The 19454-nt window shown below is 55.8% G+C and overlaps 1 protein-coding gene across 2 annotated transcripts in view; it reads left to right on the top strand.

Annotated features, from left to right (window-relative positions):
- The first annotated feature begins 524 nt into the window (after positions 1–524).
- Lrrc4b (leucine rich repeat containing 4B) overlaps positions 525–19454 on the top strand; it is a 32251-nt gene continuing 13321 nt past the window's right edge. The window contains exons 1-2 of one of the 2 annotated variants that reach the window (XM_041657417.1): positions 525–675; positions 15412–15749. In XM_041657417.1, the coding sequence (XP_041513351.1) occupies positions 15447–15749 (303 nt within the window). In that variant the 5' untranslated portion in view covers positions 525–675; positions 15412–15446. Of the gene's footprint in view, positions 676–12893; positions 13390–15411; positions 15750–19454 lie in introns of those variants that run through there. The other variant, XM_041657408.1, reaches the window with a different exon arrangement.

The following is a 19454-nucleotide window of genomic DNA, read 5'->3' as shown; positions in this document are numbered from 1 at the left end:
CGCAGCGCCCATCAGGTCCCCTCCATCCCATCCATTCCTTGGAGGTCTTGGAGTTCTTCAAGTTCGAGCCCCAGCTCCCTTCTCCCTCCACCACACCGCTGCTTCCCTTCCCTCTTCCCCTAGAACCCCTTCTCTTCTCCACTCCCCTTTCTCTCCCTTCTCCTTCCTCCTTCCCTCTCCTCCTCCCTCCCTTCTTCCTTTGCTCCCTCCCCCCCCCCTTCTCGGCTCTGGCTCCCCTTCCCTCCATCCTCCCTCTCCCCTCTCCCTCCCCGTGCCCCCTCCCCCTTCCTCGCCGCCTCTTCTGCCCTCCCTCCCCAGCTTCCCCGGCCACTCTCCCCTCGGCGCCCTCCCTTCTCCTCCCTCCTCCTCCCGCTCCCCACCAGCATCAGTATTCCGCTCGCGTCCACGGGACTCTCTGCTGCTCTCGGCGGCTGCCGCACCGTCCGAGCGGGGGCCGGGCCGGGCCGGGGCCTGGGGGGGTGGGTGGGGGGAGCGGCGGGGCCGCGGCGGAGGCGGGCGGCGGCCAGGCTGGCAGGCGGCGAGCGCGGAGCGCGGGCGGGCTGCGGGCCGGGCGGGGGCGGAGCCGCGACCCCGAGGACGCCCCCGGCCCAGGCCCCGCGCCCCGAGCGGACCCCGCGGGGCATGCCGCCCCTCGCCGGGAGCCCGGAGCCCGCGGTGAGTCGGAGCGCAGCGCGCAGCGCACGGGGTCGAGGCAAGACAGGGGGCCGGGATGGATAGGGACGCGGATCCAGGATGGGGCCGGATGGGATGGAGACGCAGACCCGGGATGCGGGCCGGACCTGGACCGGCGCCCCAGGCTGGGCGACCGCAGCTGGCTGCCCGGCTGCGGCCCGGGGCGGGAGTCTGCTCCCCCACGCCCTCCTCCCCGCCGCCGGGGGGCGTGCGGGCGATGGGGAGGGGGAGAGGCGGGCACGGGGTTTCCTTGGTGACCGTGCCTGGCAGGAGCGGTTGCCGTGGCAACCGGGGAGAACCGGGGAGTTTGGGAAGTGAACATGGGAAAGCCAAGAGGGGGTGATTGGAGAGAGAGGCAGCCTCAGATCCCACTCCCCATCAACGATCCTCCTCTCTCTGACTACACGTCTGCCCCTCCCTCCGCTCAGGAACCCCTTTTCCTTGACCGGCACCGGTCCTCAAATCTGCGGTCCTCGCACACGTCTCCCTGGGACCCTTGCTTGCTCGGCGCTATTCTCTCTCTCGAGGGGACCTCCCCAGTCACTGCTGGCTTCCATCACACCTGTTCTTCCGAGGCCTTCTAACTTCCCCTTATCCGGCCCATCTCCGACCCTCTATCCCCGGCGTCCCTCCACCCTCCTTCCTGGAGACCCAGCTGGGCCTGTGCTCTTCTAGGCCCCATTCTTCTCCTTGCCATAAGCCCCTAACCTTGCTGGCTGGCTCCTCAAACCAGATCTTTTGGAAGCCCCATTCTGTGACCCTTCTTCCCCCAAAAGTCTGTCTTCCGGTCTCCTCACAGGCAGGGTACTCAGATCCCACCCACCGCTAGACCTCATATTCTCTCTCTCCAGAACCCTCTCCTTCCTTCAAGCTGTCAATCCTAGGCCAAAGGCTCAGGCTCGGTCCAGGATCCCTCCCTGGTCTCTGTGCTCAGTTTCCCCGGACTCACCTCTTGGTCCAGGGGACCAACCAGCCTCCCCGCTAGATTCTGAGTCCCTCAACGTTCTTGAGCACCCTTTCCTCTCTAGGAACTCCCACCTCTGGACCTTCCTGGCCCTGCAGCTTCGGGTGACTTTCCCTAGGCTGGGGAATCCTCCCAGGGAGCACCCCAGCTGGGCAGTAGAGGAGCTTGGGTGCCCCTCGCCCCCTCCCCAGCTGGGAGCTGCTGCCGCGCCTCCCTCCACACCACCACCCATTGCTATGCGCCTCACATCCCAAGTCCAGCCGCGCAGCGCCAGACAGGAACTCTGGGCTACAGTGGCAGCTGGTAGTAGCCGATCCAGGCAGCGGTCCGCACCCCTCCCCACGGCTCCTCCCCGCCAAGACCTTGGCCTGCTGGGTCTCCCTCCTTGCTCTCCTTGGAGCATCTATTCCGTGCTCACGGCTGCATTTCTCGGCTTCCTCTTCCCCTTCCCACCTGCCGCCTCCTCTCTCTGGGCCTTCTCTGATTCCTTCTGGTCCTCAGCCACCTGATTATTCAAATACACACAGAAGAGGGAAACCAAAAAGAGACTGTTGGGAGACATTCCAAAGGGAGTATAGAGACAGAGAGTCAGAGTGAGGAATGACTTCCATACAGACACACATACAAGAGTTTATTGCACGGAATCTCTCTCTCTCTCTCTCTCTCTCTCTTTCTCACACACACACACATACACACACACACACACACATGCACACATGCGCTCGCACACACACACACACACACACACACACACCACAAAGGGTTAATTTCCCTTATGGGAAAATTCATTTGGGAGATGGAAAGGGATACAGATTCCCACTGAGCCAGCACAGAGACCCAGAACCACGGACTCAGGGAGACTGAGACCCATGAACCCCTCTGCTAGAACTAGAGAGCATTCTGCCACCCAGAAGCAGAGAGAAGTCCAAATCAGCCCAGAGGAAAGTGTGCAGTCACCACACACACACCAGGAAAGACGTCCCTACATTTGGAAACCTGTTCTCACAGAGCCCTGGAGGGAAGGACAAAGGCAGAGGCCCTCCTGTGCACATGCTCCTCTCAGAGACAGAGAAGGAGGCCCTGAAGCTGGCCCCACCCACAGCAACTGTAGAGATGAGTAACCCCACTGTCCACCACTGTGGCAGTGGGGTGCAATTGAAGGGAGGGTGTCACTGCTAGAGGGACACCAGGGCCAGGGAGCCGGCAGCAGGTGCCCCTCAAAACCCCAGAAGCCAGGAGGGAGCTCTGCCAAGATCTGTCACCCTAGAGGACAGTGGAAGTGAGACCTCAGGCTCCAAGGGCCCTAACAGCTGGCAGGCAGAGCGCAGGCGCAACATCAGAGTCCATGTGGAAGCTGCTCTGTGTGGCCTCTTGCATGGATGCCCTGGCTCAGGCTTGGACTCTGCTTTCCAGCCAGGGCCTCCTCCCTCAGCATCAGTGGCCTCCCCATCTTCTCAGTGACCACCCCGTCTTCTCAGCTAGGTTTTAGGCATCACCTTGCCTCCATCTGTCTGCGCTTTCCAGGGGCTGGCACCTTCCTGGATACCTGCCAGCCTTTTCTGGTGCCAGTTCTGGGAGGTCCAGCCCCCATTTCTGCTTCCTTTCCCGGGGTCTCCCAAGTCCCTGACTTGTCCCTGGGCCTGGCCAGGAGGGTGGTGCACCTATGACAAGCTAGGCAGGACTGTGTAGTGAGACTCTATCCCCAAACAACAGGTGCTTAAAGAGCAAGAGAGGGAAGTGCTGGGGCAGGGAAAGAAGCTGTCACCTCCTGTGCCAAGGACAGGACGAGTCCCTTAACTGGACAAGAGCCCACGTGCAGGTTCCCAAGGTTGGGATCTTCCTGGAGCCTGCAAGAAGCTACCATGTTGTTTATGATCTCCCTTCCTCCACTGACTGTCAATAGGGCACCAGCCGCACACCCAGCGGTCCCGTTCCCTATGTCAGCTCACGCCAGTGGCAAGTGAGGCTTCCCTGGGGCAAAGGATAACTGTATCTTTGAGTGGGATTGGAGAACAGGAGCTCTGGGGACACAGGAAGATTGTCACTTGGTCTCACCACCAGGTCAGGAGGCAGATGCTGGGCCCTTTGCTGGGGTGGCCATGGCCAGCCTGTATTAGTTCACCCATGTTCTCTCTGGAGCCTTATAGGGAACATATGCTTAGGTTGAAGCTTCAGGATTCTCCCTCCCTGCTGAGAAGAACCTTTTTGCCTTCATTTCCTGGTCCTGAGGCTATGGTGGTTTTGCCAGACAGAGGATGGCAAAAGAGTTAACTACAGTGGCAGGATGCCCCTTGTTGCCTGGAAACACACACTAGGCTGTTGTCATGGTAGGTGGGGATGAAAGGGCTGCAAAGACCTAGAGATGGGCAAGGAGGGCTGTGGTATAGAACAGGCAGGAGCCCATCCCAGAGCTGTGAGGAGCTGGAGCAGCGGCAAGGTCCTAGCTTTGTGAGCTTAGTCCCAGAGGGAGTTCTTGTCTAGACTCTGCGGGGAAAGTGGGAAGCTCCATGGGGGCGCTGGGGGAGGAGCAGAAGGAAGCTGGCCTGCTCTTGCCTGACTAGGACATGAGCCTGGTGTAGTCATAGCAGCATTCGGGGGCGCCTCCAGAGCTAGCCCTGTGCCAAGATTCATGGGGATTCCCTCCACTTCTTGTAGTAACCCAAGAAGGGAGACACTGCCATCACGTCAAATCTGACAGGAGAAACTGGAGCCCATACATATGAGGTGCCTTCTCCCAGTGGCCTCCCCTACCTGCAGACTGCCATGTCAGCTGCAACCATTGCTTTACACAGCAGATCGGAGGCCCAGAGTTGGGAAAGTCGTGGACATTTGGAGTTCTAAAAAGACATTAAGAATCTTACCCTATTTAATCCCAGCACTCGGGAGGCAGAGGTAGGCGGATCTCTGTGAGTTCGAGACCAGCCTGGTCTACAGAGCTAGTTCCAGGACAGGCTCCAAAAGCCACAGAGAAACCCTGTCTCGAAAAACCAAAAAAAAAAAAAAAAAAAAAAGAATCTTACCCTGGCCTGGTGGCACTGACCGGTCATCTCAGCCACTTGGGAGGCTGAGGGGGGAGGATGACAAATTCAAAGCTAGTCTAGACCACTTAACAAGACCCTGTCTCAAGATAACAAAAAAGGGGAGGGGCTGAATGGACGGTGCACCCTTTAATCCCAGCACTTGGGAAACAGAGGCAGGCAGATCTCTGAGTTTGAGGACAGCCTGGCTGCATAAGAGAAATTCAGTCTCCAAAACTAAAACAAAAACAAAACAAATATATCCCCATCTTTGAGCTGGAGAGCTGGTTCAGTGGTTAAGAGCATGTCTTGTGTTTGCAAAGGACCTAGATTTGATTCCCAGCACTCACGTTGAGGCTTACCACCTCCTTGGGCACCAAGCATGAGTGTAGTACACAGACATACATGTGGGCAAAACAAAATAGTAAAAATTAATCCAGAAAAAATTAAAAAGAGGACTGGGGCATAGCTCAGTGGTAAAACGTTCTGAGGGCATGGCCTCATGGTAGAGCCCCTGCCTAGAATCCCCCAGTGAGGGGCTGGGGTGTGACTCAGTGGTAAGAGCATCTACCTAGAATCTCCCAGTGGGGGCATGACTCAACAGTGGAATACCTGTCTAGAATCTACCAGTGAGTGAAGCTGGGGGTGTGGCTTAGTGGTAAAATGCTTGCCTATAGGCAAGAAGCCCTGAGGTCAATTCTTAGTGCTTAGTATTTTTTTAAGAGTCACGTGTGTATGTTTTGTCTGCATGTATGTCCACACTCCTATCTGGTGCCTAAGGAGTCAAAAAAGGGCATTAGATCTCAGGAACTGATTTACAGATGGGTGGGAGCTGCCATGGGGGTGCTGGGAACTGAACCTGGGTCCATTTCAAAAGCAGCAATTACTCTTAACCACCGAGCCCATGTCTCCAGCCCCCTTAATACTTTATTATTTTTAACAATTACATATATTTAGCTATTGGGATTGTGCATGCAGAGGTCAGAAGACAGCTGGTGTGTGTCTTTTCTTTCCTTTCACTCCATGGGCTCCAGGATGGAGCTCAGTTCCTCAGGTATGGCTAAGCCTGCTAGGCCACCTCACCAGCCCCAATCCTCAATGCTTAAAACAACAGCAGGAAGGTCCCATAACTTGGGGCTTTCTGTCTCTCTTGCTTGCTCATGCCCATAAACCCCGAGAGGGCTGGATGCTCGGGCTGATTGTGGTGGCAGAGGTTTGAGCTTTGACAGTCTGTGTGTTGGGGGTCTCTTGTAAGAAGGAGACCCAGACTGTGTTCCAGGGGATCCACTCTCCAACAAATGGAGTTCTGCTCATTTGGAAATAATGGAATTACCTACGGGCCAAGGCCCGAGTCGTGGAATGAGGGAAAGCTGTCTTTCTCCCCAGCGAGAGTCTTCACTTTTCCAAGAGTCTAAGGCAGGGAGATTGTCATGAGCTTAAGGTCAGCCTGGGTCACGTAGTAAGACCTAAATAAAGATAGATATGAATGGTGCGTTTGAATGAAGCCATCATCGAGGGTCTGCACTGCACCTGTCGTCTTGAATGTCCACCAAACAGTGTCATCTTTGTAGACTGTCAGGGAGGGATCACTAAGTCTGGGCTCCATCCGGCTCCTACACACCCCCTCTCCCTCCCAGGACACAGTCTAAGAGATGGAGGAAGGTGTTTACTTACAAACAGGTCTTATCAGGAGGCCACTGAAGAAATAGGATGTCCCCTGTGAACAGGTAAGGCCTTGGTCCACCCCTTTCCAAGGATACATGGTGGCAGGTTAAGTTCAAACACAGCCTACACTGAGCCACAGCCTCCCATTGTCCTGGACAGGGGGTGGGGGCTTCATTCTTCCTCTCACAGGCGTGGATAGTAAGGGGTGTGGGATACTGATGGCCTCTGGCTGCCATTTTAGGAAACACAGAACCCTCATCCTTGGAGCCTGCATGGAGGAGCCCCAGGCAGTTGGGATACTCATGTGTGTGTGGAAAAGTCTGCTGTGGCTCTCATGACTTTAGGACTTTCCTGACTGTCACTGGTCTGTCCTTCTCTTTGAGACAAGTTTGACTCAAACCCGGCAGTCCTCTTGCCCCTGTCTGACAAACGTTGATGACAGGATATGGAGCAGCCCAGCAAGCTGCTAGGCACAGCACTCCACAGAAAATACGAGCGCATAACCCAGAAACAGGCCCAGTAGCCTTCTCTAGAGACTGTCCAGGCCACCTGCTCAGGCCTCAGCAATAGCCATGCTTTCAGTGGCCTTTCCTGCCAAGCTTCAGGTGTAATCATTTCCTCTCTATCAAAGGAAGAAGGGTCTGGAAGTCTTGATCCGCTTGTGTGTGGGTGTCCACATACATACTGGCCACACCACCAGGCTTCAGAATGACAGCAAACTGGGCTGTTGTGGCTCTCCCTACAGGAGACCATGTCCCACCATGGTCGGACACATCAAGCCATCTTTCCTGCTACCACATGTGGCCACTGACATTTAAATCCTCCTCAGTTGGATGACAAACTCAGGCCGGGTGTGGTAGCATACGCCCATCATCATGGCACACAGAAGGCTGAGGCAGGAGAATTTCAAACTGAAGCTCAGCCTGCAGTCACAGTGGCCAGCTGTGGTTGGTGGCCCCTGGGTTCCATCATGGAGCTGGGACATTTCTGTTACCCCAGAACTCTGTGGGACAGGGCTGTGATAGGATTTTTATAAAATTTTTATACGTTGCTCTGCTCCGTAGGTGGTAGGTCCCTGCCTTGCTGCTGAGTCCCCATCCCTAACCTCTAGCTCTCTGTCACAGGGAACTGCTCGTTCACGCCCAGGAGAGGCAATAAGGGAGAGACAGCAAGGCCAGATTGATGGCAGCCCAGGGCAAGAGCCTGCCACATTATTTTCTTTTTGCTATTATTTTGAGGCAGGGTCTCAAGCAATCCACACTGGCTTTACACACCCTGTAGAGCTGAGAATGACCTTGAACTCCTGACCCTCGAGCCTCCCCTTCCCAAGCTAGGGTGAGAGGCAGGTGCCACCCTCCCTGTGTGGTTTATTCAGACGGAACAGACTGGCTCCTGACCGCTAGGTAAGCGTCCTCCAACCGAGCCACACCCCCAGTCTGTTTGTTTGTTGTTTCTTATTTACAAAGGGTTGAGACAGGATCTTGCTGTACAACCAAGATTGGCCTGGAACTCAGAGAAATCCTCCTGCCTCCACCTCCTGAGAGCTAAGGTCAGGTTTGAACCAACAAACTCAGGCTTCATCTTCCTTTTCCGAGTCTCTTGCCTCTGCTGGGCTGTGTGTCCCAACTGCGCGGTGCAGCAACGGCTGGGCCTAGGGTTATGTCTCTACCCTTGTGCAGCTGCATGCCCTGTGCATCTCCCTGATGGTTCTCCCATTCCTCGCCTCTACTGCCTCAGCTCTAGACACAGCCCCCTCTTCCCCTTGCCTCAGCTCTGACTTCTAGGCAGAAGAGATGTCCCCCAGGGCTCAGTTACCTGTCCCTTCCTGTAACGGTTCCCAGTAACCTGCTTGGGATGAAGGAAGCCAGCACCCCCACCTCCTTCATTACCTCTGCACCGAGCTGGGCTCCACAGACCAGAGAGTAGTGTGTGAACAACACGCACACACTGTGTCCCTCTGCATGCCTGGGTCCTTCACCTGACATGCCCTCCTTCCATCACTGCCTCCTGGCTTGTGCCCTGGGTCTCCAGGCTTCTGCTGGGACAGCCCTACCTGACTGGAGGAGACTCCTGCACACTCTTGACACCACTGGCTCATACTTTTGTGTGAGTCAGTGTGGTGTACCTCTGCCCTGTGTGCTCAGTGGTGTGAACCCAGATGCCAGCATGAGAGGAGAGGTCAGAGATCTGCTCCCTGTCACCTTCTCATAGGAGTCAGACAGATGCAAGACCAGGAAATTGCTACGTATAGAGGCTTGGCGACATGTCACCAGAATAGACAGCAGAGTTGGAGCAGATCATAGCCCAAGGCTGGGAGAAGGCAGGGCAAAGCCAGGCCCACTGCCATGACTATCTGAGGGGAAGACAGCTCCTGCTGCAGACCAGCCATCACTGTGTGATGGGGACACTAGCTGTGCTGGGGACACCTGAGTGGCCCTGGGCTCCCAGCACCAATGCTCAGGGCTGTGTGGAGAGCCCTGGGGACAGGGACATGCAGTGGCTGAGAGGGACAGGTCTGCGTTTATTTCCTCCTGCCCTGAGCCCATGCCTCTGCCCCGCCCCAGCCTTGCTTATTACTGCTGTCTAGGAAGACTTGTTCCGCTGTCCCAGCTCTGCCACCTCTCCGCCCACCTGTCCTTTAGCTCTGGCTCCACCCCTCTCGCTACCGTGCAGCAGTTTCCTCTCGTCTTCACCTAACTCGGGCACCAGAGTGTGCCTCCCTTTTCTCCTCACCCCGACTCTCCTGGGCCCCCCAGTTCCGATCTGCCATCTGCCTGAATCCTCTCAGGCACTGTGCCCAAGACATGTCCCTGAGCTGGGCTGGGCGGCAGCGGTGTCGAGGGCTTAGCACCTTGTTTGAGCACCTGACTCTAGGAATCTCTAGTCTCTGTCCTCGGCCCCACTCCATCCTGCTCAGCTGTCTGACTTCTCTGTTCCTCAGGATCTGCCCATTCAAGGCCTGGCCAGGGCATGGTCCCTAGTCACAGTCCCGTCTGGCTGTAGCCAGTGTCTCAGACCCTCTGAGATCTGTAAGTGGGACCATGGCTGACCCCCACAGGCTGTGCTGGGCACCCCGGAACTAAAAAGGATGGAGAGGGCTGTAGCTGGCTACTGGTGGACTCCTTGGCTGGCTTACACCCCAGTGACCTCTGGGGGACCTGCCACTGTGGTCTCTGGAGTCCCATGACTCCCCGAGGATCATGGGCTTCTCAGTAAGCCAGCCCAGCCAAGTAGGTGGACTCTGGGACAACCTGGATGCTGTGTGTGTGTGTGTGTGTGTGTGTGTGTGTGTGTGTGTGTGTGTGAGAGAGAGAGAGAGAGAGAGAGCGCCAGAGAGAGAGAGAGAGAGCGCCAGAGAGAGAGAGAGAGAGAGCGCCTGTGAAAGCCAGAGGTCAGCAGCTTTGGTGTTCCTCAGATCCGCACTGTGGATTTAGTTTTTTATAGTTTTGGTTTGGTTTTTGGTTTTCCTTTTTTTTTTTTTTTTTTTTTTTTTAGCATTTGTTTGTCATTGTGTGCGTGTGCACATGCGGTCAGAGGACAGCTTGCGGGAGTCTCCCCCTCCATCAAGCTCAGATCCCCAGGCAGGCTGCAGGCCGCAGGTAGCTTTACCCACTAAGCCACCTCATCAACCCCATGCACCTTGTTTTAAAGCAAGGTCTTCCATTGGCCCGGAGCTCAGCTATTTGGCTAGACTGGCTGACTGCAAGCCCAAGGATCCTGGCTACACCCACTCAGTCCTGGGGTGACAAACACATCACCAAGTCTAACTTCTTTACATGGCTTCTGGAGATGGAACTCAACAAGCACGTTACCCATGGAACTTTCATCCCAGATATATGTGTGTGTGTGTGTGTGTGTGTGTGTGTGTGCGCGCGCGCGCGTGTGTGTGTCCCTGTGTGTGCACGGGCACGCGCATTGGCAGTACTTGAAATGGAACCTTGGACTTTTTGCAGACTAGGCAGGAGCTCTACCACTGAGCCACACCCCCAGCCCATCACTGGTGTATTCTAGACAGGTGCTTTGCTGCTGAGCTACACCCCCAGCCCTCTTTTTTTCCCTTTAAAGCAGAATCTCATTAAGTTGCCCAGGCTGGCCTTGAACTTGCCATTCTCCTACTTGGCCTCTGCAGAGCTAGGATAACAAGCCTGTGTCTCTATGCCTAGCTTCTTTTTTAACTCTACAGTCAACGTTGAGCCAGTGTCTAGATCCATCCGGGCCTCAGTTTCTCTGTTTATGAATGGGGATGCCAGCAGTTCTGAGAGGGCTGCTACCCAGAGAACAGCTTTTTCCTCAAGAAGCACTGCAGAAAGGTGTGGTGTCTGTGCTGGTAATGTATCCTGGGGGTGCTGCTGTGTGTGGTGAGCCTGTGCCTGGAACTAGCTCAGGTACACACTCAGAAAAAGCAGCTGGCCTGTGTTCCAGCTGCTCTAGTGTGGTCAGCAAGGAGCTCCACGGGCAGGCTCTGGTTCCGAGCAAGGACGAGACTCCCCTGTTACAAGTTGTTTGGAGAATAATAATCGCACAGAAATGTAGTGGGATCTAGCAAACCAGGTGGCACTGTGGCAAGGAGGGAAGGAAAAGACATGGGACACAGGTGTTCAGCCAAAGGCAGTGACCTCCTGCGGACAGGTGGAGACCTCAGGTGGGAGCAATCTTACAGTGTACCTGGACTGGTTGGCAGGTGTTATCTGTGACAAGAAGCAGAGATATAACCCAGAAAGTGTGCACAGCCGAATGTCCACAGCAACGTGTCCATCCCTTCTCTCACCTGGCACTTGCTGAGCGTACCAGGCTCCATCACAGGTCTCAAAACCAGAGACCAAAGCAGATGTGGCCACCACTCTCGGTGAATGTGTTTTCCAGTAGGTGTGGTCGGAGAGGTCAGGTGGCAGCTTACAGAGGGAGGAAGAAAAGGTACTGGGCATCGTCTGCTGAGAATGCGACATCACAGAGGGTGCAGGCACGGGGAAGAGCAACCACAGAGCCGCCCCGACCCCCAGGCTGGTGCTCAGCCCTCCTAGCGAGGAGTGGGTGCTTCACCTTTGTCTGTATGAGAGCCCTAAGCAGCACGGGGTGGGATCTGGCTGCTATGTTGACAGGGTCCCTCTGGCCACCTGTGGAGCCAGACACAGTGTAGAGGACAACAGAAGTCCAGGAAGATCGAGGTGGTGGTCAGCTCAGGAGCTAGCTGCGCGTGAGCTCTCTAGTGTGGAGACAGGAGCGCCTATGATCGGTACTCTTCCCACCTCCAGCCACACCTGTATTAGCATCCTCACAGTGGAGGACAGCAGAACTCAGAAACTGAGGCCAGATGGAAGAAAAGGCAGATTCGGGGATCCAACCCAGAGCCCCTGCCCCTTCCCAGAGCTCTAAGTGGCACTACTTCCACTTGCTGAGCCTTGTACCCATGCATAAACATTTGTTGGCATCTGATTCGGTGCCTGGCACATAGTGCGGGCTTCAGAAACAGGTTTAGGATAGAGGGTGGGGAAATGCAGGGGTGATAGACAGGCAGAGAGACAAAGAGATAGATGGGTGGATGGATGGGTGGATGGATGGACGGACGGATGGACAGATGATGGGAAATAGATGAATACGTGCATATAAGGATGGTTAGAGAGATATAAATGCATGGATGAACAAATAAATGGATAAGAATGGAGAGATAGCTAAAGGGATGGATGAATGGATATAGAGATAAGTGAATTTACAGATGGATGATGGATGGACAAAGAGAGGAACAGACAGGTGGATGGAAGGACAGATGAGTAGAGTGTGGGTGTGTGGATTGGATGGATGGATCCACAGATGAGGGAGTGGGTGGGTGGGTGGTACGTGGTTGGGCAGATGAATGTAGTGTGGAGAGTGGAAGGAAGAATGGATAGATGAAGAGATGCATGAAGTGGATAAGCAGTAGCTTCCCAGCCTGTTCTGCAGAGGGCACCCGGAGGTGGCTGTCAGGCTGTAGATGAGGTGGGGTAGATGAGGAGCACCAGGGGTAGCTTTCTTTGTGGCAAGAATGAGTGCTGGCCCCAAGTGAAAGACAGGGTGATGGTAATATGGGCCTAAGTTGACTGGCATAGATTGGGTAATATATTGAAACGGGGTCAAATCAGAGACTGTATGAGGAAGTGGGGGTCCTAGAGCAGACGTATGGGTGCCTAGACCCAGGATGGACCCTGAGGATGCAGGAGTCCATGTGGCCCAGCCTGGTTCTGCAGCTGAGGCTGCTGTGTATGTGTGCCACGAGGCTCTAGCTTGGCACAGTCCAAAGCCCTCTCCCCTGGCAGCACAGCCGCCAACCTTCCTCCCCCCGCTTCCCCCGACCTTCCCTGACTGCCCAGAACCAACGGGTTAATTAGATAACGGAGCCTTTGATTAGTGGGGGAGGGGGAGGCCACCCCCTGGCTGAGCTAGCCGGGAGGGGGGGAGTTGAGTGAGGGTGGAGGGAAAGAGTGAGGGAGCGCCCTCCCCGCTGGAAGGAGAGAAAGAAGGAGGGAGGGGGCGGGGAGAGAGCGAGCTGGGCTCTGCACTGCCGTGTGACTAGAAATCGTAATCGCAGAGAAAGGGAGAGAAGCAGAGCTGGGAGAGGGACAGGACAGACAGACTGTAGGAACCTGACCGAGCCAGGCTCCCCGCAATGACAGGGTGACGGGGCAGTGGAGGAGGAGGATAGATAGACGAGGGGTCTGGTGGTCCTCAGGGAGGCAAGACAGAGTTGGGGAGCTGGGGAGAGGGGCCGAGGCTGGGTCTGCGAGTGGAGAGAAAGGAAGCTGGTGTGGGGAGTGGACTAGGTGGGGGGTACAGGACCGGAGGAGGCAAGGGCTTGCTAGTGTGGTGGTCAAGAGAAGAAGGCCAGGCTCCCCTAGAGGGTGGGAAGGGCGACAGACGAGGGGGGGGTGCAGGGAGACCCAAAAAGCCCCTGCGCCCCCCCCAGCACAAGCTCAACGGGAAGCAATAGGAAGCTGGGGTGGCCTCGGGGTAACTGCAGACATGCGGAGGGGGGGCCTGGGGCACAGAGAGAAGGCCTTCGGAAGCCAAGCCACCAGGGTGAGTGTCCCTCAGTGTGTTTGCTCTAGGAGCAGGGAGACAAGGGCAAGGAGGTGGTGGCAGGAGAGGCGGGAGGAGAAGGAGGGAGCTGCTGCAGAAGTCTCGGTGGGGGAGGAGACCCGGGTGCTGGCCTGGGGGATGGTGGGCTCAGTGAGCACCGCAGCAGCTCCTAGGCTTAGAGGGTAGGGGCTGGTCATAGCAGTCTCAGGAAGTGGGGACAGTAGACCCGGGGTGGACTGAGGAGAAAGCTCACTGACCACACGTGTGGGAACAAAGACCCCACAGCCCCTGCTGAGACAGGCCAGTGCAGGCAGGGCCTGGTAACCGGCCCTGAGGCAGGGGGGCCCTGTGTCTGTACCGGGCTATCTCAGCTTAGTCTCTCTGTCCATCTCTCCATCAGTCTCTCTTTTTGTCTAATTCTGTTTCAGCTCTCTGTCACGGTCTCTCTCTGCCTATCTCTGTCCCGGTTTTTGCCTGTCTTTTTGTCTGTCTCTCTCTATCTCTCGTTGTCTCTCTGTCTCCATCTCTGTCTCCATTTCCTGCCCTCACACACTTGCTCAAACACACAGCGGCACACACATTTCTATCTGGGTTAAAATCTTGGAAGCTGCAGGAATGTGTGTGTGTGTGTGTGTGTGTGTGTGTGTGTGTGTGTACGTGCGCTTGCGCGTGCTCATGCACACCTGCAGCTGGGGGGGGCAGCCCTGTGTCCATGGATTGGAGAGGCCATGTGCGAGGGTGTGTCTGTCCCTGCTGTTTGTGTGAGTGGGTGGATATCGTGTTTATGGGGACCCCCTTCCAGTCTCATGGGACTATGTGTGTGAGCACTCAGGGACACTGTGTGGAGGGGGACATTGGAAGGCAGAGGCAAACCCCCCTCTGCCACCCAGTGGGCCTTGAGATGGCCTGGCACACAACCTAGCAGCTTCCGCCTTCCACAGGCAGGAGTGGCTGATGCATTGAAAGGGCGCCTGCTGTGCTGGCTGCAGGTGCCATCCTTCCTGCGCGCCATTTGGTTAGCCTGCCTCCTTCCCCCCTGAGGCTAGGGAAAGCAGGGGACTGGCTGGATGGGGGCAGTGACAACTGACACACATGGAGGTCCCTACTGCCCCTTCCCACTTGGTCAGCTCCCTCGGCCTCCATCCTGCGACAGTTGCTGGCACAGATCCCGCCATAGGCTGTTCCCTCGGAGCACCTGCAATCTTAAGACTGCCCGTGGTCTCCAACTGTGCTGCCACAGGGTCCACCTCCTCCTAGAACCCAGACACCTCCTGACCTCTCTCTAAGTCTAGGATAGGACAGGGCCCGAAAGGAGTGACGGATGGTCCAGGGTGGGAAGGAGGGAATCTAGCGCTGGGCCCTGGGACTGGTGCTGTCATACCTGGGAGGAGACATTAGGAGAGGGGCAGAGAGGTGGGAGGCTGCCTCCCAGGGGTGTGCCTGGGTGTGATGGGAGTCCGTCAGCTTTGTGCTTCACCCTGGCAGAGCTTTTGCCTCTGTCTGTCTGTCCCTCCATCCCTAGATACTTACCTGTCTAATTTAAATCAATGCAAAGACAATTTAAAAAAAAATAAGCTTTGGGGATGGGGCCAAGGGCTTGGACATTGGGAATGTGCTCTTCCATTCAGCTACATGTCGTCTTTTTGGTTTGAACAAGGTCTTACAGTGGTGCCCAGGCTGGCCTTAGATGTACTCTCTAGCTCAGGCTAGTCTGGAACTTTCAGTGTTCCTGCCTTGCCTCCTGAGCCCCTGAGAAAGCAGCCCTGCACCCCCAGGCTTGGCACCATCTAAGTTTCAGTCTAGCTGACTTTGCCATTTACTGACCAAGTGACCTTGGGTGCAAATGTTCTCTGCCGGCCTCAGTTATTCTGTCTGCAGAATGGCCCAGGAGAAGATGGGCCCAGCACAGACAGACCAGGTCCCTGTATCTTTGGTTCTGGGCAGGGGTGGGGGCTTCTGGCAGAGTTTCGAGCAACCTGAGTCCCTGACACTTAATGGCCAACATCTTCTCTCCTCCCACAGCCCCCCAGCGTGCCCTCGGAGTATGAACATTGAGAATGGCGCAAGCCCACACCCGTGGTTCCCTGTGTCCCCTGCTGCCGCCTGGTAGGATGTCCTGGCCCCACGGGGCTCTCCTGCTCCTGTGGCTCTTTTCCCCACCCCTGGGAGCCGGTGGGGGCGGTGTGGCCGTGACCGCAGCTGCTGGAGGAGGGTCCCCACCAGCCACCTCCTGCCCAGCAGCCTGCTCCTGCAGCAACCAGGCCAGCAGGGTGATCTGCACACGGAGGGAGCTGGCCGAGGTGCCTGCCAGCATCCCTGTCAACACCCGCTACCTGAACCTGCAAGAGAACAGCATCCAGGTGAGTCCGCCTCCATCGCTGGTTGGACCGTGGGTCAGAGTACAAAAGGCATAAGCCTCTGCCTCTCTCTAGCTCCCTCTCAACCTGGAGTTCCTGGCGCCTGCGCACCAGCTCCTCGCGTCGTCGCCCGGCCCACCTTTGCGATGTACTTCCACGCAGGCTGTGTGCATCTTCCTGGGGTGCCTGCCACGCCCTCACTCCACAGGACAGGGTGCCTTGAGGTGGCCGGGAGAGGTCCTGGTGACCCTCGCACTTTTTGGCCTGAGACGGGCACTCCCAGCAAGCCTCAGTGCCTTATCTAGAAAGTGGGGCCTGGGGAGCTAGCTGATTGAATGATGGGGACCAAGGGGCCGAGACTGGCACTGACATAGTAGTTAGTAGGGGCTGCAAGTGACTTTAGCTGTCTTTGTTTGGTGCACAGCCTGCCCCTTGCGGTGGGGCTGGTGCTGTGCTGGTAACCAAGCCGGCTGTTGGGAGCTGCCTCCCACCTCGGGTTGAGGTGGAGCTGTCCTGAGTGCTGCAGGATGCTCAGCAGTGCCCTGGCCACTGTTTCCAAATGTCTGCAGCTGTTATTAGACACCAGGCTCACCCGAGTGAGGACTTTGTTGCTGGTTGTTTCTTGGATTTTGTTTTTCTCTTATTATTGGTTTGTTTGCTTGCTTGCTTGCTTGCTTGCTGAGATAAGGTCGGGGTCTCACTCTGTATCTCCAACTGGTTTGAAACTTTCCATAGCTCAGGCTGACCTTGAGCCCGCTCTGTAGGCCAGAGTGTCCCCAACTTGCAGTGACACTCTTGCTCCAGCCTCCTGTGCGCTAGAAGAGAGGAGGCCCCTCACAGAAGGTCCCAGACAGTCCATCTTCAGCAGAGGGGTCTCCTGGAGAGCCAGACTCTGGGAAGAATGGAAACCCCGGGGGAGGGCTGCTGGGGCCAGGCCCTTTCTGAGTGGCTGGGAAGCAAGGATGGGTGAACCAAAGAAACTTGAGAGCCAGCGCCACCACTGCTCTTGGGGCTGTCACTCTCTTCTCCAAGTCCACCTCACGAGCAGTTAGAGGGATGCAGTTAGACATCAAGGAAGCAAACTGGCAGAAATGATTGACATCTGTGTCTGCATCCCTCTGACTGCTGGGCTGTCTATGCCCCTCACTAGGGCAGACCTCCTGCCACAGAATGGACATCATCAAAGGATGAAACATCGCAATAGAAATCAGAACACTCTCCTCTGTCACCAGTTAGGGGTTCTGCATTCCACTGTCTACTGGTCTGCCTTAAAAGCTGAGATCCAAAGCAGAAAGGCCCATGGGCCTAGCCGCTCTCAGGGGCCAGCCTTCCAGGGCTGAAATGTAAAGCCGGCTGGGCATGGCGCTGTGCACCTATGGTGCCGGGTGAAAGCCAGCCTGAACCACATAGTGAGTTCCAGGCCAGCCTGGCCCACGGAGAGACTGTGTGTCAAATCCAACCAACGAACCAGCATACAACAAAAGAAAAAAGTAACGATTTTAATTATCCATATTTTTAAAAAAATCATCACATCCCACCACCCAGATATAAATAACTCCTGTTTACATTTGTTTTCATACCTTTCTGGGCTTATGTAAATGTGTCTTTTAATTATTTATTACAGAATGAATACAAATTAATTTTCTAGTTTTCCTAATGAGAAAATACACTTAGATAAACATACAGAGACAAAAGCTACTCGCAGTCCCACAGGCTCAGAGAGCTCTCCTTCCTGTCTGGAGTTCCCAAGCCGACATCCCCAGCGCATACTCAGGGTCCTGCCTGTCTAACAGGGGGTCATCTGCTTCCGTGTGTGTGTGTGTGTGTGTGTGTGTGTGTGTGTGTGTGTGTGCCATTGTTTTTCTGAAGCGGGCTCTCTCTGAACTGGAGGGCACAGATCACTCAGCTCAGGGATCCTCCAGCCCTCCTCCAAGCGCTGGGGTGCAGATGTGCACCCGATGCCTGTCTTCTCTGCTGACGCTGGAGCTCCAACAATGGTCCTCCCGCCTGTGCATCTCCAACAATGGTCCTCCCGCCTGTGCATCTCCAATAACGGTCCTTCCGCCTGTGCATCAAGCTCTTTCCCCCCACCGTGGCCTCCACCAGCTTTCTTTTCAGAAGTGAGAGCCACAGTGTTTTACAATGCCTCGAGGTTGGGTTTTTCTCAGACCTGTCATTGCTGGGCTTTTGTTTTGCAGTATTGGTAAGGGACCAGGGTCTCCAACATTCTAGGCAGGTGCTCTACCACTGGGCCACACCCCAGCCCTCTTTTCACTTTTGATTGTGAGACAGGTTTTCACTCAGTTTGCCCAGGCTGGCCTTGAACCTACTCTCTAACCTAGGCACACCGCAAGACTTTCATCCTCCTCTTGCTTATTTGAGAACCTAAGATGTCAGGCCTGTGCCACTAGATTTGGCTTGGTTTACGGTTTTTGAAAATCTCATTATGTATCACAAGCTGGCCTTGAACTCCATCTCCAAGGTGCTGAAACTAAATGCATGGACCAACAGGCCTGGTATCTAGTGTGGTCTGAAAGCATAGCATTCCTGTCATCAAGAAGAGACTAGTAAAGGGCTGTGTTCCCAAGTGCTGGGATTCTGTACACTCACGATAAACACCAGTGGAGGGGCTAGGGAGGTGGGCAGTATGGCTCCATCTGAGGCTTGCTTGCCTTGCTCCTGGATACCAGCATGGTGACAGCAAGTGCTAAAGAAAAAAGACTATGCATCTCTCAGTTGTAAGTGGAGATGTCCATGCCACATCTGCCCGCTGCCCCAGACTCTGTATGTGCCTGCTGGGTCACAGTGCAGGATCAGAGAAGCACTGCCCAGAGGTGCTATCTGATCACATACCTGGCCCTGTGCACACAGGCATGCACACACACACACACACACACACACACACTCACCATCCGCAAGGACCGCACACACAGTTGCCTGGTGACCGGCTTGTCACCTGCCGTCACCACTCCCAGGCACACTCCGCCATTCCCTGCCGCATCTCCAGCACCTAGAGCAGAGCAGCAGGCACTCAGCAGATATGAGGCAGATGGGGCCCCGACCCAGAGCACTGCCCTCCACTAAATAGGGCCCCTGTCCCCCCACAGCATCCTCCTGTGAAAACAAACCCCACTGGGCACTGGAGGGACTCCAAGGGTACTGACAGCATTCTCTAAAATCTGAACTCCGTGGTTGTATGTAGGTGGCGGGGAAAGCCTCTGCCACAGGGCAGAGACAGTGAGTGGCTCTTCTCACTTGATTTGATTTGATTTACGTTGGTTGGTTTGCGGTGCTGAGGGTGGAATCCAGAGCATTTTATTTTTCTTAAATCAGCAGTTTCTCACTGGTATCCAGTTGTCCAGTTGGGCTGGACTTCACCACCTAACAGAACTCTCAGTCCCAGAGTTACTCTGGCCCAGTGACAGATCACCAGGCCCTGGAACAGTTGGAGTGTGGGAAGCAGAGGTTGGACAGCCACCCCTCCATCCCCTCCTCTTCTCTGGAAGCTGCTCCACCAGGCTGGGCTGCTCCACCGGGCTGGGCTGCTCCACTTGGATGGGCTGCTCCACCGGGCTGGGCTGCTCCACCTGGATGGGCTGCTCCACCTGGATGGGCTGCTCCACCTGGATGGGCTGGGCTGCTCCACCTGGATGGGCTGCTCCACCGGTCTGGGCTGCTCCATCTGGCTGGGCTGCTCCTCTGGGCTGG

The sequence above is a fragment of the Microtus oregoni genome, unplaced genomic scaffold (genome assembly GCF_018167655.1).
Source record: "Microtus oregoni isolate MIOR12 unplaced genomic scaffold, Mior012 000000F_ref0000247, whole genome shotgun sequence".
Classification (NCBI taxonomy): domain Eukaryota; kingdom Metazoa; phylum Chordata; class Mammalia; order Rodentia; family Cricetidae; genus Microtus; species Microtus oregoni.
The sequence above is the reverse complement of the archived record's forward strand: the minus strand, read 5'-3'. Positions and strand labels throughout refer to the sequence as shown.